The following is a 26,018-nucleotide window of genomic DNA, read 5'->3' as shown; positions in this document are numbered from 1 at the left end:
GATATTCTTCCAAGGCAGGATGGTGAGCGGCTTAGAGTCAAACTTGCAGGGAATGGTGTTCCCATGTATCTGCTCCCCTTTTCTTTCAGGATGGAAGTAGTAATGGGTTTGGAAGGTGCTGTATAAGGGTCTTTGGTGAATTTCTGCAGTGCACTTGATTTTATTTATTTATTGTCACATATATTTTGTTACAAAATATAGTGAAAAGTTTTATATAACTTCATCACGCTTAGCGCCATCTTAAAACAGAAAAAAAACCAAAGCATAGAGTATAAAGGCAGGAAAATAAAGGAATAAAGAAAAGGTGATCAACGTTCCTGTCCTTCCTGTTATGTGTTCCTGGTTGCCAGGCACAAATCCCTTTGTTGTGCCGCTGCCTCCGAAACAAAAAGATTTAGATTTTATTGCCACGTGTACTCAAGTACAGAAGGACAGTGAAAAGTGTATACTGTCACCATACATGGGACCATCTTAGGTACTTAGGTATAAAAAAAGCTTAGTACAAGGTAGTAAGACAAACGAGAATGAAAAAGTTAAGCATTTTTTCAGAGAATAGTAGAAAAATAAAGAAGTAGGTTATAGTTTACAATAAAGTCTTTCATGTTTTAAACAAGGAAAATAAAGAAAATCGCCAGAAGTTCAACAGTCTTTGAGTCCTCTGCTTATCTTGCTCTCCGGGGAACTCATCTGTCTGTTCTCAGAGCAGCTGCTGCAGACACCATCGCTGCTGTTGAAACTACCACCTCTCCATTTTCCCCTGGTGCCTCAGGAACATGCCTAGGCCAGATCCACTCGCACACTGAGCCAAGATACCGCCATGAGCCACCAAGAGGCCATGCCCATGGCCTGCTATCAGCCGCAGAGACACCAAGCAGAGAGGCACCGAGGAACTGGGCCTGGGTCCCACCTCAAGGCTGACAGCTGCCACAAACCACAAGCAACCAGGCCCGTGACCCGCCACAAGCCACTGGGAGCCCAGGCCTGAAATTACCGAGTGGACAAAGTGGGGAGAAAAAGAGAAAGAACCAGAAGGAGCAGTGGAGCTCCAGTTGGAACGTCTTATTCCACCACCATTTTGACCAAAATTTACTCCTCTTTGGCATCCTCTCACCTCCACCGACGCTCCCACTACTGAGTCCTCGCTGGGCCACTCCAGTGCAGATGCCACTGACACCGGGTACTGCACTGGCCCAAACTCACTGATGCAGGTGCTGCTCATACTGAAGTATCTCATCCTAGGCCTAAACTCACCTCCACCACTGCCTCCATGAATCTGTGCTGGATACTGCTGGCAACCCAAACTTGCCACACCACAGCAGGCATAAGTCATTCCTAGGACTGCCTTGTCAATGTAGAAGTCTTCTGGAACCCAAAATCGCCTCCGATGCAACCATGAGCACACGCTGCTGGGCCCACTCACTGCCGCTGTACTGAGCTCTTCAACAAGAGGTAAGTAAAATAACATGGAGAAAAAGAAAAAGAGACAAAAAGAAGAAAAGAAATAAAAAGCATAAAAAACAGAAAAAGCAGACAGGCCCTGGGCTCACAAGTACAAACTCCACGACCATCTTACTGGAAGACCAGCCAGAATCTTGTAGATTCTTGTATCTTGTAGACAGTACACACTGCTGCTACTGAGTGTCGGTGGTGCAGGGAGTGGGATGTTTGTGGATTGGGGCCAATCAAGCGGCTGCTTTGTCCTGGATGGGGTCAAACTTCAAGTGTTATTGGGGCTGCCCCCATCCAGGCAAGTGGGGAGTGTTCCATCACACCCCTGACTTGTGCCTTGTAGAAATGGACAGACCCACTGTACTCACACTCACTCCCTGCTGTGTACATGCTCACTCCCCACACAAGATCACTCCCCTATGTGTACAGACCGCTGTGTACACACAGGCTCACGCCCTGGTGCACATTAAAACACATATACACAAACACACGCACACACTCTCTCACTGTTTGCGTACACACATACACTCACACCTCACTGTGCACGCGCACAAGCCACTACACAGCACAAATACATTTTAATTACTTTTCACTTCGGTATGAAATCTCACTTCAATCATTGATTTGTTAAGATGATGGACTCCATACAGTTACAGGATTCAGTGTTCATAAGCTCAAGAACACAACAATAAGATTCTCTCAAGTCTTTTAAAAACAAAAGTCACCCAACGGCTGGACTGTTAAAGGAATTTGTTTCTCTTCCTGATTAGATCTTGATTCAAATGTCCTGTGTCTCTGCAATCTGCTCACCTAATTTAACCCATTTAGACCCAATACATACTTAAAATCTCATGCAGCACAGAGGTAACTCATTAAAATTCAACTATTCACCCCTCAACGTGATCCCCCCAACCCAAACTGGTCTGAATGAGGGGAATTTTCTCAGAAGGCCTGACTGTGATAAGGGAGACACAGAATGAGAAGAAGTGAGATGCAGGAGATAGAGGATGGGAGTGCAGGAGGAAAGGGTGGGAGCAGTGAGTAACAGAGATAGGGCCTGGCATAGAGTTGGAGGGAAGAGGAGGATGGGAGGCAGATGGGTGGCAAGGAGAGAGATGAAGAGGGAGCCCAAGATAGAAACCATAGAAATAGACCTTTTTTTTAATATACAAAGAGCAAATTCCCGAACTTTGAGTGAAAACAATTGAAACCCTGAGCCCCAACCAATGTCACATCATGACTGTTTAAAACGTGCAGGAAACATTAGCAGTGTCACATCGGCAGGACAAAGGCTGCTTTCACACAGTTAGCCTTGCCCTCCTCTCTCTCAAACACTCCTTTATCCTCTGGGACTGACAGCAGGGGCACTGTGACAGCTACTGCCCCCTCCCCCACACTTGCTCCTCCCTATTTAATAGGTAACCTTCGACCTGCTAAAGACAACCCCTGCTTTGTGTCTCAGACAGGAGTCCAATTGTCCACCTCCCTGTGGACATAGGGCTGCAGGCACCTCACTCAGAATCGCTTCTCCTCAGGGAGGCTTCCAATCAGCAGCTCCTTGTTTCCAAAGTCCCAGTACGCAGTCATGTGAAAGCTCATGTTTGATAAAACCACCAAATACTCCAGGAACGAAAAGGCTGTGTAAACTGCCGAGAGAGAGAGAGAGAGAGAGAGGCACAACATCAGGGGTCAGATCATACTTGGGGACTGCCTGAGAGACAGCACAACTTTAAATAGTTTCTGAATGCAGGATTTTCACTGCTTCCTTGTACACAGCAGGATCCTGGTATGGAAACTGAGACAAAAAGAGAAGAGGATTGATGTGTACACTGGTAAGTGGTGGGCATGAGGCAGACAGCAGGAGAGAGGGGGATCCTCTGTCCTCACGTAGACCATTAGTATAGGGATGTCATGGGAATGTCAGTGGTTGAGGAATCACAAGTTTCTGGGAACATGATATGGAATCCTACCATAACAGCTGGTGAAATTTCAATCAACTAAAGCAATAGAGACTATGGTCACTATCACAGATTGTCAGGAAGAATTCATCTGGTTCACTAATGCTCCTTAGGGATGGAAATCTGTTATCTTTATCCGATCTGGCCTAGATGTGACTCCAGGTAGTGTAGTTGACTCTTAATTATCCTCAGATGGCCGAGGTAGCTGTTGAGCGATAACAAACGCCTACGTAACATCTGCACTATGGGAACTGGCTGTCTTGCAGATGGGGGTCAAAGTTGTCCAGGAGTCTGCAGGCAGCTGGGGAATCTGACTGAGGATCTACAGGCTTTGGCTTTGTGTCACGTGGGACGTCAGCTTATGTTTATTACTCAGGTCATCTTTTGTTTGTTTCACTTTCTCACTTTCCTTCTCATTTTGTTGTCCTTGGGTATCAAAACACTGGGATCTTTCTGACAGACTTTAGCTGTGCCTGTTTCAGTCCAGGGCAACAGTCTCCAAGGAGCTGACATGATTTCAAAGCCAGTCAAGTGAAGCTGAATCAAAATTAAACCGGGAAATAAAACACCCTGCATTCAGCTGGATATCGAACATAACTGTAACACACTCAGACTTGCTCCTCAGTAATATCAGGAGGTTACAGCCAACACTGCGAGCTGTCCCACAGACTAATCTGATTAAATCATACACTCAGAATCATACCTCACAGACAATGTCCCAGCCACCACCATTACCATCCCTGGATATGTCCTGTCCCACTGGCAGGACAGACCCAGCAGAGGTGGTAGCACAGTGGTATACAGGTGGGAGACAGTTATCCTGGGAGTCTTCAACTTTGACTCCATGAAGTCTAATGGCATTGGGTCAACTATGGGCAAGGAAGCCTCCTGCTGATTACACGTACTGTCCTCTTGGCTTATGAGCCAGTACTCTTCCACATTGAACAAAAGTTGCAGGAAGAATTGAGCGTGGCAAGGGCACAAAATATATCCTGGTGGGGAATTTCAATGTCCACCACCAAGATTAATCATTAGTGCTGCGGCCGAGCCAAATTGGTTGGGTTCTAAAGGACAGAGTGATAAGACTGGGTCTGTGGCAGGTGGCGAGGGAACCACTATCCTTGCCAATCTGCCAGCTGCAGTTGCCTCTGTCCATGACAGTCCTGCTTTTGCATTGAGAATAACCTCCATCGTGTTGTGTGGCACTATCACTGTGTTTAATGGGACAGATTTCGCACAGATCTAGCAACTCAAGACTGGGCATCCATGAGGCACTGTGGGCCATCAACAGCAGCAGAATTCTATTTCAGCACAATCTGTAACCTCATGGCCCGGCGTATCCCCCACTCAACCATTACCATCAAGCCAGGGGATCAACCCATGAAGGCATGAAAGGATCATCATTAGGCATACCTAAAGATGAGGTGTCAACCTGATGAAACTACAAGACTATTAATGTGTCAAACAGCAAAGCAGCAAGTGATAAATCTATGTGATCCCACAACCAACAGATCAGATCTAAGATCTGCAGTCCTGCCACACCCAGTCATGAATGGTGGTGGACAATTAAACGGCTCACTGGAAGAATATCCCCATCTTCACTGATGGAAGAGACCAACACATCAGTGCATAAGATAAGGCTGAATCAAAGGTCTTCAGCCAGAAATGCTGAGTGAATGATCCACCTCAGCCTCCTCTGAGGGTCCCCAGCATCACAGATGTCAGTCTTCAGCCAATTTGATTCACCCCACGTGGTATCAAATAATATTTGTAAACATGAGATACTGCAAATGCTATGGTTCCTGACAATATCCCGGCAATAGTACTGAATGCCTGTACTCAAAATCAGCACAAATACTTCCATCTAGACGGACAAGGGCAGCAGATACATGGCAACGCTACCAATTGCAAGTTCCCCACCGAGCCACTCACTATCCTGATTTGGTAATGTATTGCCGTTTCTTCAATGCCACAGGGTCAAAATCCTGGAATTGCCTCCCTAAGGGCATTGTGGGTCAACCCACAGCGGTTCAAAAAGGCAGTTCACCAGCACCTTCTCAAGGGGCAACTAATGATTGGACACTCACATTACAAACAATAACAAAACAAACAAGTGCTGACTCTCACCTCCAGTTTCACAGTACGCGTTGTGTCTGAAGTAGAAACACAAAGCGATGACAAATGAGCTCAAATTGAAGATGAACAGCCTCTGCTTCCAGCTCAGAGAGGTTCTCTCCTATCATGAGAGGAGGGGGATTAGGGTGGGGAATAAACAGAGGTGGGAGAGGGAGGACGCAGGGAAAGGTGAGTGGAAATGGGAGGGGAGAGAGAATAAGGTTTCGTAATTCAAATATACAATCATCTCAACAACACTGATGAAAGGTTCTGCTCATTAATTCAGAGAGGGAGGTGAATGGGGTTAGGGGAGAGAGGGAACCGGGGAAGAGAGGGAGAAGGACAGCAAGGTGAAGGAAGAGAGGAGAAGGTCATGGGCAGAGAGGGATGGAAACGAATGGGGGGAGGGGAGAAAGAGATATAAAGACAATCAAGAGTGACAGGGACATGTAACAGTTTCAGGAGTTGTGCAATCAGGCCAATTTTATGGAGGTAGAACTCAGATTATTATCTCACCGAATGGTGGAACAGACTTAAGGGGCTGATTAGTCTGTTCCTGTTCCTATGTTCTTATTTTCAACCCCTCAAGTTGGCTGTATGACATTAGGTCATGGCTGATTATCTCTTCAATACCAGCCCCCATATCTATCAATGTCATGAGGAACTGGAAACCCATCAATCTCGGTCTTGCATTGTCCCAGTCAAGCAGCTTCCACAGTCTCTGGGGTAGAAAATTATAAAGATTCACCACCATCTGAGTGAAGATGTTTTTTCTCGGCCAAGTCCGAAGTGACTTACCCCTTATATGGGACCGTTTCCCCTGTTTCCAGACTCTACAGTCAGAGAAACATCCCTCCTACTCTGTACAAAGCCTGGTTAAAGGTCACTTCTTTTCATTCTCATTCTACATTGACCCCATCAAACACTCCCAAGACATGGACGGCATGGAGTTAGATGCAGAGTAAAGCTCCCTCCACACTATCCCCCATCAAACACTCCCAGGACAGGGACAGCATGGGGTTACAAAAACAGACGTTGCTGGAAAAGGTCAGCAGGTCTGGCAGCATCTGTGAAGAAAAAAATCAGAGTTAACGTATTGGGTCCAGTGACCCTTCCTCAGAACTGATGGTAGCGAGGAAAATGTCAAGGGAGGCGGTGGGGTAGGGAGTAATGGATAGATAGAGCCCAAAGAGACAGAAGAACAGTTGCACAAACAATGGAGTTGATAGTGAACTAGTTGAGGAGGGTGAATAGTTATTAATGGGGACTTTTAGTGACTATGACAGGGGTGTGTAATGGCAGGCTGTGTGATAACAAGGCCTGGTGTGTGGGGTGGGGAGGCTGGGATATGGGAGAGTTTAGGCCGTAAAATTATTGAACTCGACATGGAGTCTGGAGGGCTGCAGGGTCCCCAAGCAGAAAATGAGATGTTGTTCTTCCAGCTTGCACTGAGCTTCACTGGAACACTGCAGCAAGCCAGAGATAGAGATGTTGGCCAGGGATTAGGTGTGTTAAAGTGGCGGGAATGGGTAGTTCAGGGTCTTTCTTGTGAGCAGAGCGTAGATGTTCTGCGAAGCGTTCACCCAGTCTACGCTTCGTTTCCACAGTGTAGAGAAGACCACATTGTGAGCAGCGAATGCAGGAGACCAGATTCTGGGAAGTGCAGGTGAAGTGTTGCTTCACCTGGAAGGTATGTTTGGGCTCTTGGATACTGGGGAGGGAGGAGGTAAATGCACAGGTGTTGCACCTTTGCCGGTTACAGGGGAAGGTGCCATAGGGCTGTGCGGAGGTGTTGGGGGTGAAGGAGGTATGGACTAGGGTGTCCCAGAGGGAACGGTCCCTACGTAAGGCGGACAAGGGAGGGGAGGGGAATATGTGTCTGGTAGTGGCATCTTGCTGGAGGTGGTGGAAATGGCGCCTGATGATCTTCTGCATTTGGATGCTGGTGGGATGGTAGGTAAGGACAAGGGGAAACCTATCGCTGTTGTAAGAGGGAAGAGGGAGATGGGTTGGACCTGGTTGAGGGCCCCATCAACAACGGAGCTGGGAAATGCTCAAGTGAGGAAGAAGGTGGATATTTCAAAGGCTCCCTTGTTAAAGTTGGCCTCATCTAAACATACACGATGGAGACAGAGGAACTGAGAGGATGGGAAGGAATCTTTACAGGAAGAGGGGTTAGATACAGTTAGCATGAGGTTAGATAGAGTAAAGCTCCCACTGCACCGTCTCCATCAGAAATAGTTTAAGGGTACAAGTAGCAGGACCATTTTCTCAAGAAAAGACATTTGAGGTCGAGCTGAATCCCACCCACATTTCCCTTCCCCCTCGGGCAGATTCCAGCTGAGTGCGGCACTGAACTCTGACCTTCCCTCTCTCTCACTCCAGCAGGACGAGGAAAACCACAGATTGCACTCTGTCCTGAGCTGAGAGGGAACTGAGAGATGGATTGCATCAGTTATAGGCCATCTGTGACAAGCACACATCCTGTCGAGGAGTCTACCCTGCCACGTCACAGAGAAAAATTAGACCCAACCATTTTGTGTCAGCAATGGACAGAATTTACTCATGGTCCCGTGCTTGATTCTCTCTGAAGGGACAGAGGGCCACTTCCTGAGACTCTGGTATGGGTCACTTGCCACCAGTGACTGCTGTTCTGATCCCAGCTGATGTTATTACTGGTCAGGACAATAGCAGACTGAAATCTAGCTTGTAAGGTCATATTTTGTTTAATTGTTGGTGTTTATGAGCTGATCTTTCACTGAAACACAAACACACAGTGCTACAGAATCAATTTAAATCAGAGATTTGTTACACAAAAGAAATGAAGAAAATAACAGAATAAACCAACCTATTGACAGATAATACAAGCTTGAAACACATGGTAAAATACGATCCCAGTGATTCTAACAGCACTCTTTCACATAATCAAACCAAGAGAACCTGTTTACCTGCTACTTGTATAGGACCTAACATAATTAATACAGATAAATTCTTCGCTAAGTTTTCACACAACTGAGCTGAGACTTTCTCAGTTTCACATAATCCCTTCAGGGTTTTAGCCAACACTTCTAGTCTGGAACTTTCAAACTGCATTCCTTACACTGAAGCATTTTATTTCTTAACAGTTCTAAACTATCTACTTTCTTCATGAATCCAACATCAACGAAATGCTCTGCAAAACCAAAACCAAAAAGCTTTCTTCAAGCTATGGGAGTTTCTCCTAAGCCAAAGCCGATAAAATTCAAACCGATCTAGACAAGTTAGATGCAGGAAGACTGTGCCTGATGGTGGGGGAGTCCAAAACCAGAGGTCATTGCTAAAGGGCAGAGGGTAAACCTTTTAGGATCGAGGAGAAATTACTTCACCCAGAGAGTAGGGAGACTGTGAAAATCATGAACACAGAAAGTGGTTGTGGCTAAACAAGAAGGAGACAGATATAGTAGCTGTGACGAAAGTGATCGACGGACACGGTGGGAGGACGGGTTCAGGGTATCAAGCTCAGAGATCAACAAGATCTTAATGAATGCAATGTCGAATTAAGGGGCCATATAGCCTACTCCTGCTCCTATCTTCTATACTTCTATGTTTAAATGTAAAGCAAAATCCTTCTAATCCTTCTAATTGAAGAAACTATTGATTCTGCAGTGAAATAAATTACACTGTTTACTTTGTTTCCGCATAAAACTCTTCCAATGTTAACAAGTTCCCATCAGCCTTCAAATATAATACCTCTTATTCTTTTCAAACAAACTTTGGCTTCAGAAAGCTTTACAAGTTATTCAATAAAACTCTTCTCAGATATAGGCCAAAGCTCACATGACACTAGTTCAAAATCCAAACTCTAAATGATATAACCTATATATAAACCACACGGCTTACATCATGCTGTTTCAGAGCAAGTGTGGCCAAAGGATGGGATATTTACCTTGTAATCAGCCTGTCATTGATTTAGGTCCAATTCCAAATAATGGAACACTTATTCCAGGCTGCCACTACTAGAGCAGCACCAGGTCAGTTTTGACGGGGTGCCGGACTGTCAGAGTGTCAATACTGAGGGAACGCTTTACTGTCGGAGGGTCAGTACCGAGGGAGAGCCGCACTGTTAGAACTGCCACTTTACGATAAGATGTTAAAGTGATGCTGTTGCTGCCCATAGGATGAATGTACAAGTACCAAATGCTGCTGCTGGGAGAAGTGCATGGGGCTTCTCCCTAGGTACTGGCGAAGAGTTACCTCTCAGCAAACATCATAAGAAACTAGCCGCCCGATCATTCCATGTTATTGGTTGTTGGATCTTGTTATGTGCAAACTTACAACATTGACTACACCTCAAAAACGGCTTCATTGTCTGTCCCTCACTTTAACATTTTGAGGATGTGAAAAGTGCCACAGAAATACAGGCTTATTTTTCTTTTCAGAGATAAGAGGGTGAATTGTGATATTTTGGAACGGTCTGCAGGACAATTTATTTCCAATTGAGAGTCACATGCCTGAGATGTTAACTTGGTTTCTCTCTCCACAGGTGCTGACAGACCTGTTCAGTATCTGCAGCAATTTCTGGTTTCATTTCAGTCGAAATGGAGAATGTATGTGAAGACTGAAGACTGAATAAAAATTCAACCCTCAACAGCAAAATAAATGAACACACTTCTCTATATTTTGTTTTAAAAAAAAAGCTCCTAAGGTGTCTGGGCCAATCATACACACAGCCTGCTCCGCAAACTCCCATCTAAAACATAACATCGACAAATTATGCTGGAGGCTTTTTTTAACAAAAACACCAAAGGAAGTGTTGGAGGCTGCAAGTTAGAAATAAATAGCTGCACAGAGTCAGTGAGGTTTGTGCAGAGTGTCACATGCAAACATAATTTGAGCAAAATATCTTGTTCAGAATGGCCATGCTTCACACATTCCCAAAGTCGCCAAATAAAAGTGCAGACACGTTCGTGACCAAATGAGAACAGCATCGGGGTGTGGGTAGGGGTGGTGAAGGGGGAAACGGCACAGTGGGGTTAGGGAACTAAGGATTCTGCTCTGTCAGCTTGTATGTGCAGCCTCTGCAAATTATAGTTCCTGGGGCCCAGCATTCTGCATGATGACTGTTCCTCCTTTACGGCTCCATTTCACAACCATTTCACACATGATGCAAAAAATACGCAACGACAGCAGCCCAGCATCACGCAGCCTTTACTGGTAGGGTATAGATAGACCTAATGCACTTATAGCAACTGCAGCCAAGTTTAGCTGATGCAGGAAGGGATTGGCTGCCTGAGGCCTGAGCTCCCAGCATCAGAATGGTGTGGGTGGGGGGGTGCACAAGTCAAGGCATTCCCTCCCCGCCATCAACCCTCAGCCTAACACTCAGTTTGGTCCTGTGGTGGAAGCGAATGCAACCACAGAGACCAACTCGCCCCCTCCCTATGGGTAAGTCCATACTCACTTCAACAGCCTGGGAAACATCTGGAAAGACATTATCTCAGATGGTCTGCATTGTGATAATTCCATCATCACCCACTCATTACTAACCCTACAACATTTACACTGGCTTAGCTATGTACATCAAATGACCATATACCCAAAGGCCTAGCCTTTCGAGCCCTACCCACTTGTGAAGGATTTATCTCAGCAGACAAACTGTTGCTGATGCAATATATAGATAAAATCAGCAAAAAACAGAAACAGGAGCAGGCCATTCAGCCCATTGAGCTGCTCCACCCCCTTTCAATAAGACCATGGCTGATCTGATCGTGGTCTCAACATCACTTTCCTGCCTGTCCCCAAAAGCTCTCGTCAATCAGAAGTCTGTCTAACTCAGCTTTTAAATTTTGAACGATGCAGCGGTTGCTGTCACTTCAGATAAAGAATTCTAAATCTATTCTGACTATTTCCTGTCTGTTAGCTAACCCTCTGTGTGAGCTAATACCTCACCACCAACAATGTGAGCTCTTATCTTGTGCAGCAACCTTTTAGTGACAGTTTATTGAGTGCCTTTTGGAAATCCCAACGCACCACACCCACTCGCTCCCCTTCTACAAGATTAAAGAGATTGTTTTTTCCAACACCCAGTGGATGAGCAGAAATTCCCCTCAGGGTTTTTCAGTTCCCGCTCCAAGATAGCCTCAAGTTCCTGACTCCGTCGTTCTCCCTGGCAACAGTCTGGGATTAAACCAGTCTCCCGGAAACTTAATGTCACGTGACCTGAGATGAGCTTCCTACTTAATATTCATGTCACCACTAAGGCAGCCTACTTCCACTTCTGTCAATTACTCAATGCCATCCCGGTTCCAGCTCATCTGTAACTGAAGCCCTCATCCAAAGAACATGAAGAAACAGGAACAGGAGTAGGCATGTCGGCCCTTCAAGTCAGCTCCACCATTCAATAGGATCATAGCTGATGTGACACTCCTCAAATCCACTTTCCTGCCCTTTCCCTGTAACCCTGGAATCCCCGACTGTTCAAGAATCTAACTCGACCTTAAATATCCACAAGGTTATAGAGAAACCAGGCCTCATTTGTATAATCCCTTCTCATAGGATAACACCTGAAACCCAGGAATCATTCTCATAAGCCCACGTTGTACTCCCTCCAAAGCCAGTCTATCCTTCCTGAAGTGTGGTGCCCAGATCTGCGCACTGTACTTTGAATGAGGTCTGACCAAGGTTTCATTCCATTAAAAGGTAACATAGAAATATAAATTGTGGTTGTTAATTGTACCAATCAACCACTCGCTGAATGCAGTCACTTATTGATACTTTAGAATGTAAGTTATCCGGTCCAGGGGACTTCTCAACCTTTATCTCCACCCATTCACAAGTCTTTATTCTTTAACTAACATTTTAAGTTCCTGTGAAAAAAAACACTGACATAAGATTTAATGTTTCTTCCTTGTTTACTCTCTCATCTGTCTTTTCCCTCTTCCGTTTTTTAGCCATCCTAATTTATTCAACCTTTTTTCAAATTATGTGTTCTTCCTCTCAATCTGATACTGGCCCTGACTAGGGAATTGAAATTCTGTGCTTGGCCAAGGGGGTGACATTGTTTCTTAATACATGTGCTTAATGGATTTGCTTAAACAACAGGGGCAGACTGGTATAAGTATGGGCTCAGGGAATGTGTGTTCCTGCTCCACCTCAACCTATTACTGAGAAAATCATTTTGGAAAATGGTGAGAGCTGGACAGCACTGAAGCAATGATCAAACAATCCAGCCTCCAGATGCACAAATACATTCACACCCACACTCCAGACACCACTGTACATATCATACATAAGGGGCAATTAGGGATGTATACAAGTGATCCATACATATGCACATTCCCTCCACTCACAGCCACAGGTGACAAATGCAAAGAGACAAGATCCTTCATCGAGCAACCTCACTGCTCCTCTAAAGTGGCTCAATATCACCCTCTCATGGCAACTCAATGAATTACATGCCAATCATAGCCTGGCAATTCCCACTCTGTAGGGTCTGTTATAGAACATAGAAAAGTACAGCACAGTACAGGGCCTTCGGCCCACGATGTTGTGCCGTGGAATAATCCTAATACAAAAATAAAATAACCTAACCCACATTTGCTGCAGTTTTGGTCGACAGGACTTCAGAAATGACACTGACTCTACTCTCCACACATCACTTAAAATATTTAGAAAAGCTGGAGTGGCAAAATACAGCCAAGATAGCTGAGTATCTTCTCATCATCATTCCAGAAGCATACACAACTCTGTCTCCCACTAGCTGTAGGGAGGTGGTGGAGGGCAAGGTGGAGTGGCATTTAGACACTGTGACACTTAGGCCATTTAGGACAGAGATGAGGAGGAATGTGAAAGGAGGCAATGGCGTAATGGCATTGTCAATGAATGACTAACCCAGGGACACAGGTTCAAATACTAAAACTGCAGGTGGAATTTGATGGCAGATTTCATTAAAAGTGTAATGATGACAATGAAACTGTTGCTCAATTCATAAAAAACAACTTAACAGTTCACTGACCTACGAGACAGACCAACAGCAATGTGGTTGATTTTTCATTGCCCCTGAAATGACCTTGTAGCAGTCTACATCAAACTGAAAGGAATGACACCCAACAGATCCTTACAATCAAGTGAGCCAAAAATGACAATGCCAAACTCAGCCCAGATAAGTCCCTGCCGAAGTCCACTTTAACAACCTTCGACAACTAATGCCAACATAAATGAGCAAACATCAGCTTGACACTGTCCAAAAAGGTTGATTCCATGGGTCTGACTATGCCCCACACTCTACAATCATCACCCCAGGTATGTCCTATCCTAATGGGGGGCAGACCCAGCAGAGGAGGTGTCCCACTGGTGTACATAGCTGCTGGACTGGGCATGCAACACATGGTGAGGGAACCAACAAGAAGGGGCGGCACGGTGGCTCAGTGGTTAGCCCTGCAGCCTCACAGCACCAGGGACCCGGGTTCAATTCCACCCTCGGGTGACTGTCTGTGTGGAGTTTGCACATTCTCCGTGCCTGCGTGGGTTTCCTCTGGATGCTCCGGTTCCTCACACAGTCCAAAGGTGTGCAGGTTAGGTGGATTGGCCATGCTAAATTACCCGTAGTGTTCGGGGATGTATAGATTAAGTGGGTTAAAGGGAGATGGGTTTGGGTGGGTGCTCTGAGGGTCGGTGTGGGTTGATGGGCTGAAGGGTCCGTTTCCATACTGTAGGGATTCTATGATTCTCCGAGGACAAAACACTTGACCTACGAGTCAATGCATGCCATCCAGACATAGACCTATTTATTCCCATTCTGTTTCCTGTCTGCAAACCAGTTCTAGATAAGTGCCAATATCATACCCCCATCCCAGTGATTTAACCGTGCCTAATAACCTCTTCTGAGGGACCTTATCAAAAGTTCTCAGAAAATCGAAATAACACTACACTCACTCACTGGTTCTCCCTTATCTATTCTACTCATTACTTCCTCAAAAAAATCTCCAGCAGTTTGTTAAAAATGCTCTGCCTTTCAGAAACCAACACAGACTTTGTCCAATCCTTTAAATGCTTTCCATCACGTCTTATAAAAGACTGTAGCATTTTCCCCACCACTGATGTTAAGCTAATTAAACTAAACAAAGGATTTTACATTGATCTTCATTTTTTATTAAGAACCTCTATCTTTTGATGGCACCTAAATATGAGCGTGCTCCCTCTTTTCAAATCCCAACACTGGAAGCACAAATCACACAGTGATTGCAAACCTTCAGATTGAACACCAGTCATTCACTACCCTGCCTGCCGTTACTTAACTTTTTCCCCATGGGACAGCCCCTACATCACTTGTCTTGGATAATAACTAGAACAAGTAACAATTTAGGAAATTAGCTTAAGTTTTAGAACATCAATTGGGGAGACAGAAAAAAATCATCAGACACCCAGAGAAATTTGAGTTAATGAAGCAGAGTCAGCACAGATGGGACAAGGCAGACTGGAGGAAGGGGGATATGGGAAGCGGTTGGAGGGGGGAAGATTTAATAGACGTGTATGAAGTTATGACAGATTTAGATAAGAAAGACAAGATGTTCACGTTCATGTTCAACATTGGTGACACAGATTTAAGATTTTGGGTAAGAAATGTGATGATGGATGTGAAGACAAACTATTTCACACAGCAACTGGCAATGATCTGGATCTCACTGCGTCTCAGGGGAGTGGGAGTGGAGACAATGAATGATGTCAAAACAAAATTGGACAGGCACTTAAGGGAAATAAATTTTCAGGGGATACAGGGATAGAGTGGGAGAGTGGGCCAGAGCAGATAGATCTATAGAGGGCCAACATATACCCAATGAGTCTCCTTGGGTGACTGATATGGACTCTATGGCCTGAAATAAGAGACAGAGACAGGGACACGGACAGGGACAGAGAGGGACATAATGGAAGAACAGAACCAATTACCTCTGGACTTACTGTGCTTTTCTTGGTCTGCTGCCAGATGACACAGGTGAGGATCATGTGAAGTATTGATGATCCCATGAAGGTGACAAAAGCTTTCTCATGAACCCCTGGAATGACACAATCAGGCATGATCAGGGGAACAGATCCTTCCTATTAACACCAAGGTATCGGTCAGAAGGAACTTAATACCACAAGAAAGACCCACAGCACCCTGCAATCCAAATAATATTCATGCCTAAACTAGGAACACTTGCAGTCGCATGTGGCTGGCTTGGTGTCCTTGGACTCACAGTGATTCTCTGTTGATGAAACATAGGTCAGGAGCAGCAACGCCAGGTTCTCCAGCATGTTGAAGGTGAAGTTGATGAAACAGAGGGGGCCATACCAGCGGCCGGGTGATGGGACACGGCGGTAGTGGTTCCAATATGCCAGTCCAACCAACAGCCGTGGTGCCGAGTGCAAGCCAATACAGAAACGCCAGACATAGCGCTGAGGAGTCTCCCCTCCAATAGCAGCACTGATTGACGGGAGGTAGTTGGGGACCTGAAAAATTAGAAAGAGTGCAGAGTGACAAGAACAAGAACTTGTGCGCAGGATTCCTACTTGAAGACCCTTTTACAGACTACAAGCTTCCTCAAAGCCCTTGGCAATCAGACAGTTGTGTGAGGGCCTGGACTGTGTTGAGAATTTCCAGTTGCAACCTGATAGAAAGGCAGCTTTTACTAATTTGCTGCTCTACACTGCATTATTGCATAAATACATTCTTCTTACAATCATTCACGTGACATGGTTTGTCACTGACTAACCTGCATTTATTGCTTGTCACTAGTTACCCGTGAGAAGGTGAGGGTGAGCTGCCTTCTTGAGCCGCTGCAGTCCATGTACTATAGGTAGACCCACAATGCCCTTACGGAGGGAATTCTATGATTTAAACCCAGCGACAGTGAAAGAATGACAATATATTTCCAAGTCAGAATGGTGCGTTGATTTGAAAGAAATTGTGGGTATTTATGTTCCCATGACCTGCTGCCCTTGCACCTTTAAACAGAAGTAAGTCATCAGTTTGAAAGAATATAAGCAGAAGTTGCTGGAAAAGCTCACCAGGTCCGGCAGCATCTGTGAAGAAAAAATCAGAGTTAGTGTTTTGGGTCCAGTGACCCTGCCTCAGAACAGTTCTGAGGAAGGGTTACCGGACCTGAAACATGAATCCTGTATTTTTCCTTCACTGATGTTGCTAGACCTGCTGAGGTTTTCCAGCAACTTTGTTTTTGTTCCTGATTTACAGCATCCACAGTTTTTTTTTGGTTTTTATCGGTTTGAAAGATGCTGTCTAAAGGTTTTGGGTAAATTGGGTAAATCACAGGGTTGATACAGAGAAGATATTTTCTCGTGTGGAGTAATCTAGAACTACAGTTTCAGAAATAAGGGGCCTCTTGTCTAAGACAGAGATGCAGGGCAATTGCTTCTTTCTGAGGATCATTCATGTTGGGAGTTCTCCTCTGCAGTGGAGGCTGAGTCACTAGGTATATTCAGGGCTGAATTAGACAATGAGGGACAGACAAGAAAGTGGAGTTAAGGCCAAATCAGTCCAGCCATGATCCTATTGCATGGCAGAGGAGACTTGAGGGCCGAGTGGCCTACTCCAATTTCTATTCGCTATATTGTAATAATACTTCAGCTTACCACCTGGGGGGAACCCATCACACTGATGATAATCTTGCCGACCTCAACAACAGGCATTAGGGCAAAACCATCACAACGATAGAATGACAGTGTGTCGATGATGCAGATGGAGTAAAAGTGAAACAGAGAGCTGATGTATTCAGATTGTTGACACAAACTCCTCCCCCAACAGCATGCTCCCACCCTAGCAAGAGAAAGTGAGGGTGACGCTCAGGGCCTTCAGAAAAGAAATCCAAAGGGATATCAAAGGAAATCTATACATTTAATGGTCAGTGAGAACCTGCTGTGAGCGAGTGAGTTGGAATAAGTTTAAATTAGAAAATGTATCATTTATAAAGAAGTAGCAGCTGCTTGGATTTCAAGAAGGAGCACAAGCAGAACAGGGGGTAAAATTAAATCAACTCAATTAAAATTATACACTGATGAAAACTTAAGTTATTGTAAGTGGTAGTGTTAGGATGCCACTAAGACTCATGGTAAGTATTAATTTATTCTAAGGATAACAAATAGCTTTTCAAGTTAAGGGATGACAGGTCAGTCAGGTCAAGTGGAGTGTACACCCTATGGAATGTGAGAAGTCATGACCCTACCCTGTGTCCCAGACAAATGCACCTGCAGGATGTGTCTCTGGCTGCACAAGCTTCAGCTCAGGATTTTCAGAACTAGAGCAGCAACAAGGTGAGGACTACGTGGATACCACATATAGAGAGATAGTTAAACTGCAGACTAGATATGCACAAGCCTTTGAACTGGTGATTAGTGTGTATCTGAAATTCATATCTCATCTTAAAAAAAAAAGTTACAGGCAGAGAGGGAGTTGGTGACTACTAGTCAAATAGAGTGACCAGGTGTGTAGACCAGGGTAGTGCAGGTTGATACTGATATTTATATTGATTTTTTCAGCCAAGGTCCTACATGGGAAACTGGTGAAGAAGGTAAAAGCACATGGGATCTAGAGTAACTTGGCACGTTGGATCCAAAATGCTTCATGTCAGGAGACGGACGGTGGTGGCAGAGCTGTTTGTGTGACTGCAGCCTGGTGTCCAGTGGTGTACCACGGGGATCAGGGTTAGGCCCCTTATTGTTCGTGATTTATATAAACAATATAGAATAAAATGTGAGAAGGCGTGCTAAGTAAGTTTTCAGACGACAGAAAGATTGGCCAGGTGGTTGACGGTGAGGAAGAAGGTTTTAAGTTAATGGCATAGATTATAAGAGCAGAGAGGTTATACTGGAGATGTATAAAACCTTGGTTAGGCTAAAGCTGGAGCACTGTGTGCTGTTCTGGTCACCGCACCATAGGAAGTACGTGACTGCATTGGAGGGAATGCACAGGAGATTCACCAGGATGTTGCCTAGAATGGACCATTTCAGAGACGAAGAGAGGTTGGATAAGTTCAGGTTGTGTTCTTTAGATCAGAGAAGGCTGAGGAGGGCCTGATAAAGATGTAGAAGATTATGAGGGGTATGGATCAGATGAATAGAAAGCAGCCGTTCCCCTGAGTTGAAGGGTAAACAACAAGGGGGCGTGATTTTAAGGTGAGAGGCAGGAGGTTTAGATGGGATTTCAACAAAAATGTTCTCACTCCAAGGGTGGTGGGAAATCTGCAATACACTGCCTGGGAAGGTGGATGCGGCAGGAAACCTCATTACTTTTAAATATTACTTGAATGAGCACTCAAAGTTCCATAACACTAAAGGCTATGGACCAAGAGCTGGAAAGTGGAACTAGTGTAGGTTTAGAGTAGTCAATCACATTGCTGTGAATGAGGAGTCAGATGTAAGGTAAGGAAATGTCCTTACTTTACATGTGACTCCTCATTCACAACAATCAGATTTTTTTCCCAAAATTCGACACATGGTCATTGTTAGATTCTTGATTCCAGACAATTTGAGGGCAGCACGATGGCTCAATGGTTAGCACTGTTGCCTCATGGCGCCAGGAATCCAGGTTCAATTCCACCCTTGAGCAACTGCGTGGAGTTTGCACGTTCTCCCTGTGTCTGCATGGGTTTCCTTTGGGTGCTCTGGCTTCTTTCCACAGTCCAAAGCTGTGCAGGTTAGGTGGATTGGCCATGCTAAATTACCCATAGTGCCCAGGGTGAGCAGGTTGGGTCAATAACCAAGAACTTGTCCTGGGCTTCCCACATAAATGCGATGGTCAAAAAGGCACAATGCCTCTTCTTCGTCAGGCAGCTCAGGAAATTCGGCATGTCCACAAGGACTCTCACCAACTTTTAGAGATGCAACAATGAAAGCATACTGCTCGGGTGCATAACGGCCTGGTATGGCAATTGCTCGGCCCAGGATCGTAAAAAAACTACAGAAGGTTGTGTGTACAGCCCAGGCCATCACAGAAGCCAACCTTCCATCTATGGACACCATTTACACTGCCCATTGGCACAAAAAGGCTGACAACATCATCAAAGACCCATCACACCCCAACATTGCTCTCCTACAACCTCTCTTCTGTCAGGGAGAAGGTACAGAAGCTTGAGTACACGCACCAGCAGGTTCAGGAACAGCTTCTTCCCTGCTGTTATTAGACTGGCAAATGGGCTCACTAACTTCAAATAATGTTGATCTCGCTAATGTTGATCCAGTCTAGCACACACCCTGTGCGATGAAACCTGTATGCCTCTGTCTAGTTTTCCTTTCACCCTATGATCTGTATGTCCTTGTCTACTATGATCTGCCTGCACCGCTTGTAAACAAAACTTTTTACTGTGCTTCAGTACACGTGACAATAAATCAATCATATCATTAATCATGGAAAATGCAAGTTTACCAGGATAGGGTGAAAGGGGCTGAGTCTGGGTCGGATGCTCTTAGAGGGGTGGTGTGGACTTGAGGGCCGAATGGCCTGCTTCCACGCTCTAGGGATTCCATGACTTTTACTGAATTCAAATTCCACAATCTACTGAGGCTGTATCTAGAACCTGGCTCCCCAGAACATTGTCTAGGTGTCTGGATTAATGGTCTAATGATAATACCACTAGGCCATCACCTCCCCCAAAGGTCCCTGTCAAGAAGATAAAATGCAGCTGCAGCAAAGCTATTAGCTATTGAAAGCTAATGGAATTTATCATAAGAGGATTTGAGTACAGGAGTAGCAAAGTATTGCTTCAGTTGTACAGAAGATGGTTAGAGCACACGTGGAGAACTGTGTGCAGTTTTGGTTTCCTTACACGGTAAGGGATCAGTTAGCCAGACAGCTTGTTTGTGATCTAAAAGCAATTTCATTTGCACCATGAAGCTCTCACTTTCTCAACCTCTCCTCTCCTCTCCCCTGAGGCATTGTGATCCTCAGGTTAAAGCACCTCCAGCTCTCTCTCTCTCTCTCTCTCTCTCTAATGAGAGAGCAGCTCTGCAGTCCTCGACACAATACCAACTTTACAATCTCAGGAAAGATATTACTGCCAAAGAAGGAATGCAATGAAGGTTCACAGAGTTGTTCCCAGAATGGCAAGACTGTCCTGTGAAGGGAAATTGAGCAAATTGGGCCTGTATTCTCCAGAGTTTTGAAGAATCAGAGAATTGATCTAACTGGAGCTTACAAAATACTTAAAGGATGGACAGGGTAGATGCAGATAAAAGGTTTTCCCTTGCTGTGGCTTACAGACTTATGGAAATGGGGAGCCTTAGCAAAACTGGAATCCATGGGAATCGAGGGCAAACTCTCCGATGGTTGCAGTCATCGTACCTGGTACACAGGAGGATGGTCGTGGTTGTTGGCCATCAATCATATCAGCTCCGGGACATCTCTACAGGAGTTCCTGAGGGTAGAGTCCTCGGCCCAAACATCTCCAGCTGCTTCATCAATGAGTTCCCTCCATCATAAGGTCCGAAGTGGGGATGTTCGCTGATTGTTGCGCAATATTCAGCACCGTTCATGACTCCTCAGATACTGAAGCAGTCCATGTTCAAACAACAAGATCTGGGCAATATCCAGGCTTAGGTTGACAAGTGGCAACTAACATTTGCACCACACAAATACCAAGCAATGATTGTCTCCAATAAGAGACAAATCTAACCATTCAACAGTGTTAACATCACTGAATCCTCCAATATCAACATCCGGGTCCAGAAACACAATTGGGCTAGCCATGTAAACACAGTGGCTATAAGAGCAGGTCAGAGGCTGGGAATGTTGCAGCAAGTAACTCACCTCCTGAATCCCCAAAGCCTGTCCAGCATCCACAAGGCACATGTCAGGAGTGTGATGGGACACTCCCCAGTTGTCTGGATGGGTGCAGCCCCAACAACACTCAAGAAGCTTGACCCCATCCAGCACAAAGCAGCTGCTTGATTGGCACCACATCCACAAACATCCCACTCCCTCCACCACCAAAACTCTGTAACAGCAGTGTGCACTATCTACAAGATGCACTGCAGAAATTCATCAGAGATCCTTAGATAACACTTTCCAAACCCACAAGCACTTCTATCTAGAAGGACAAGGCTGTGAGATACATGGGAATACCATACCTTGCAGGTTCCCCTCCAAGCCACTCGTCATCCTGATTTGTAAATATTTCACTGCTCCTTCAGTGTCACTGGTTCAAAATCCCGGAATTCCTCTCTTTGTGGGTCTTCCTACAGCACATGGACTGCAGCGGTTGAAGAAGGCAGCTCACCACCACCTTCTCAAAAGCAAATAGGGATGAACAACCAATACTAGCCAGCCAGACACGCCCTCATCCATGAGTGAATTAAACAGGAAGGGACTTGCCCTGAACAGGAAAATGGAGCTTCACGGGAGGGTGGGAGCAGCAACACCAGCATGGAGCAGATAAATTGAATAGTCTGTTTCTGTGCTGTAACTGATAGTGTAATTCCACGCAATATCAATGTAAAATTTTCAATCTTAATCCACCCTAACTAAATACACCAGTTACAGCCCCAAGCCATCGAACCTCACCTGGCAGTGTGTCGCTGTTGTCTCCTCGAAGTTAAACAGAATTGACCAAACAATGCAGAAGACGAAGCCAAAGAGCGGGCACATCACTGTGGCAACTGCCAAGACTGTGAACCGAAGACGCAGTAGCACTGGGTCTTTATCCAGGGGCAGGAACATGGGCAACAACCTAGAAATTGAAATAAAGACAAACATCCAAGAGCAACAGGAAATCATAGAACATTACAGCACAGTACAGGCCCTTCGGCCCTCGATGTTGTGCCGACCTGTCATACCAATCTCAAGCCCATCTAACCTACACTATTCCATGTACATCCTTATGCTTGTCCAATGACGACTTAACTGTACCTAAAGTTGGCGATTCTACTGCTGTTGCAGGCAAAGCGTCCCATTCCCTTACTACTCTCTGAGTAAAGAAACAACCTCTGACATCTGTCCTATATCTTTCACCCCTCAATTTAAAGCTATGCCCCCTCGTGCTCGCCATCACCATCCTAGGAAAAAGGCTGTCCCTATCCACCCTATCTAACCCTCTGATTATTTTATATGTCTCAATTAAGTCACCTCTCAACCTTCTTCTCTCTAATGAAAACAGCCTCAAGTCCCTCAGCCTTTCCTCGTAAGACCTTCCCTCCATACCAGGCAACATCCTAGTAAATCTCCTCTGCACCCTTTCCAAAGCTTCCACATCCTTCTTATAATACGGTGACCAGAACTGTACACAATACTCCAAGTGCGGCTGCACCAGAGTTTTGTACAGCTTCACCATAACCTCTTGGTTCCCGAACTCGATCCCTCTATTAATAAAAGCTAAAACACTGTATGCCTTCTTAACAGCCCTGTCAACCTGGGTGGCAACTTTCAAGGATCTGTGTACATGGACACTGAGATCTCTCTGCTCATCTACACTACTAAGAATCTTACCATTAGCCCTGTACTTTGCCTTCTGGTTACTCCTACCAAACTGCATCATCTCACACTTGTCTGCATTAAACTCCATTTGCCACCTCTCAGCCCAGCTCTGCAGCTTATCAATGTCTCTCTGCAACCTACAGCATCCTTTGTCAGTGTCCACAACTCCACCGACCTTAGTGTCGTCTGCAAATTTACGAACCCATCCTTCTACGCCCTCATCCAGGTCATTTATAAAAATGACAAACAGCAGTGAACCCAAAACCGACCCTTGCGGTACACCACTAGTAACTGGTCTCCAGGATGAACATTTCCCATCAACTACCACCCTCTGTTTTCTTTCAGCAAGCCAATTTCCGATCCAAACTGCTATACCTCCCACAATTCCATTCCTCCGCATTTTGTACAATAGCCTATTGTGGGAAACCTTATCGAACGCCTTGCTGAAATCCATATACACCACATCAACTGGTTTGCTCTCATCTACCTAAGATAATAAAGTGTGAAGCTGGATGAACACAGCAGGCCAAGCAGCATCTCAGGAGCACAAAAGCTGACGTTTCGGGCCTAGACCCTTCATCAGAGAGGGGGATGGGGTGAGGGTTCTGGAATAAATAGGGAGAGAGGGGGAGGCGGACCGAAGATGGAGAGAAAAGATAGGTGGAGAGGAGAGTATAGGTTGGGAGGTAGGGAGGGGATAGGTCAGTCCAGGGAAGACGGACAGGTCAAGGAGTTGGGATGAGGTTAGTAGGTAGGAGATGGAGGTGCGGCTTGGGGTGGGAGGAAGGGATGGGTGAGAGGAAGAACAGGTTAGGGAGGCAGAGACAGGTTGGGCTGGTTTTGGGATGCAGTGGGTGGAGGGGAAGAGCTGGGCTGGTTGTGTGGTGCAGTGGGGGGAGGGGACGAACTGGGCTGGTTTTGGGATGCGGTGGGGGAAGGGGAGATTTTGAAGCTTGTGAAGTCCACATTGATACCATTGGGCTGCAGGGTTCCCGAGCGGAATATGAGTTGCTGTTCCTGCAACCTTCGGGTGGCATCATTGTGGCACCTCAGGAGGCCCATGATGGACATGTCATCTAAAGAATGGGAGGGGGAGCTGAAAAGGTTCACAACTGGGAGGTGCAGTTGTTTATTGCGAACTGAGCGGAGGTGTTCTGCAATGCGGTCCCCAAGCCTCCGCTTGGTTTCCCCAATGTAGAGGTAGCCACACCGGGTACAATGGATACAGTATACCACATTGGCAGATTTGCAGGTGAACCTCTGCTTAATATGGAAAGTCATCTTGGGGCCTGGGATAGGGGTGAGGGAGGAGGTGTGGGGGCAAGTGTAGCATTTCCTGCGGTTGCAGGGGAAGGTGCCGGGTGTGGTGGGGTTGGAGAGCAGTGTGGAGCAAACAAGGGAGTCACGGAGAGAGTGGTCTCTCCGGAAAGCAGACAAGGGATGGAAAAATGTCTTGGGTGGTGGGGTCGGATTGTAGATGGCGGAAGTGTCGGAGGATGATGCGTTGTATCCGGAGGTTGGTGTGCTGGTGTGTGAGAACGAGGGGGATCCTCTTTGGGCGGTTGTGGTGGGGGCGGGGTGTGAGGGATGTGTTGCTGGAAATGCGGGAGATGCGGTCAAGGGCGTTCTCGACCACTGTGGGGGGAAAGTTGCGGTCCTTGAAGAACTTGGACATCTGGGATGCGTGGGAGTGGAATGCCTCATCGTGGGAGCAGGTGCGGCGGAGGCGGAGGAACTGGGAATAGGGGATGGAATTTTTGCAGGAGGGTGGGTGGGAGGAGGTGTATTCTAGGTATCTGTGGGAGTCGGTGGGCTTGAAATGGACATCAGCTACAAGCTGGTTGCCTGAGATGGAGACTGGGAGGTCCAGGAAGGTGAGGCATGTGCTGGAGATGGCCCAGGTGAACTGAAGGTTGGGGTGGAAGGTGTTGGTGAAGTGGATGAACTGTTTGAGCTCCTTTGGGGAGCAAGAGGCGGCGCCGATACAGTCATCAATGTAACGGAGGAAGAGGTGGGGTTTGGGGCCTGTGTAGGTGCGGAAGAGGGACTACTCTCACTTGGTCACTTTCTCAAAGAACTCAATAGGGTTTGTGAGGCACGACCTTCCCTTCACAAAACCGTGCTGACTATCCCTTATCAACTTATTCTTTTCTAGATGATTATAAATCCTATCCCTTATAACCTTTTCCAACACTTTACCAACAACTGAGGTAAGGCTCACTGGTCTATAATTACCAGGGTTGTCTCTACTCCCGTTCTTGAACAGGGGAATCACATTTGCTATCCTCCAGTCATCTTGCACTATTCCTGTAGAAAATGGCGAGTTAAAGATCAATGCCAAAGGCTCGGCAATCTCCTCCCTGGCTTCCCAGAGGATCAGAGGATAAATCCCATCCGGCCCAGGGGACTTATCTATCTTCACACTCTGAAGGATTTCTAATACCTCTTCCTTGTGAACCTCAATCCCACCTAGTCTAGTAGCCTGTATCTCAGTATTCTCCTCGACAACATTGTCGTTTTTTTCTAGAGTGAATACTGTTGAAAAATATTCATTTAGCACTTCCCCATCTCATCTGACTCCACACACAACTTACCACTACTATCCTTGATTGGGCCTAATCTTACTTTCGCCATTCTTTTATTCCTTAAATACCTATAGAAAGCCTTAGGGTTTACCCTGATCCTATCCGCCAACAACTTCTCATGTCTCCTCCTGGCTCTTCTGAGCTCTCTCTTTAGGTCTTTCCTGGCTACCTCGTAGCCTTCAAGTGTCCTAACTGAGCCTTCACATCTCATCCTAACATAAGCCTTCTTCTTCCTCTTGACCAGAGATTCCACCTCCTTCGTAAACCACGGCTCCCGCACTCTACAGCTTCCTCTCTGCCTGACATGTACATACTTATCTAGGACACACAGGAGCTTTTCTTTGAATAAGCTCCACATTTCTGAAGTGCCCATCCCCTGCAGTTTCTTTCCCCATCCTATGCTCCCTAAATCTTGCCATATGCTTTCTTAACAACCATATCCACTTGGCTTTGTAGAGGCTTGCGGACCGCTTT

At 45.8% G+C, this 26,018-nt stretch overlaps 1 protein-coding gene across 3 annotated transcripts in view; it reads right to left on the bottom strand.

Moving 5' to 3' along the window:
• Positions 1 to 1,989: 1,989 nt before the first annotated feature.
• Positions 1,990 to 26,018, bottom strand: part of pgap2 (post-GPI attachment to proteins 2) — a 31,956-nt gene continuing 7,927 nt past the window's right edge. Inside the window, exons 2-6 of one of the 3 annotated variants that reach the window (XM_059646886.1) lie at positions 22,051 to 22,216; positions 15,737 to 15,989; positions 15,447 to 15,553; positions 5,535 to 5,643; positions 1,990 to 3,095 (exon numbers count right to left, since the gene is read on the bottom strand). In XM_059646886.1, coding sequence (XP_059502869.1) covers positions 2,965 to 3,095; positions 5,535 to 5,643; positions 15,447 to 15,553; positions 15,737 to 15,989; positions 22,051 to 22,206 — 756 coding nt within the window. In that variant the 5' untranslated portion in view covers positions 22,207 to 22,216 and the 3' untranslated portion in view covers positions 1,990 to 2,964. The remainder of the gene's footprint in view (positions 3,096 to 5,534; positions 5,644 to 15,446; positions 15,554 to 15,736; positions 15,990 to 22,050; positions 22,217 to 26,018) is intronic. The other 2 variants (XM_048533391.2, XM_048533392.2) reach the window with 2 other exon arrangements.

This window comes from Stegostoma tigrinum, chromosome 6 (genome assembly GCF_030684315.1).
Source record: "Stegostoma tigrinum isolate sSteTig4 chromosome 6, sSteTig4.hap1, whole genome shotgun sequence".
In the NCBI taxonomy this organism is placed as follows: Eukaryota; Metazoa; Chordata; class Chondrichthyes; order Orectolobiformes; family Stegostomatidae; genus Stegostoma; species Stegostoma tigrinum.
Note: the sequence above shows the minus strand (reverse complement) of the source record. Positions and strands in the feature narration are given on the sequence as shown.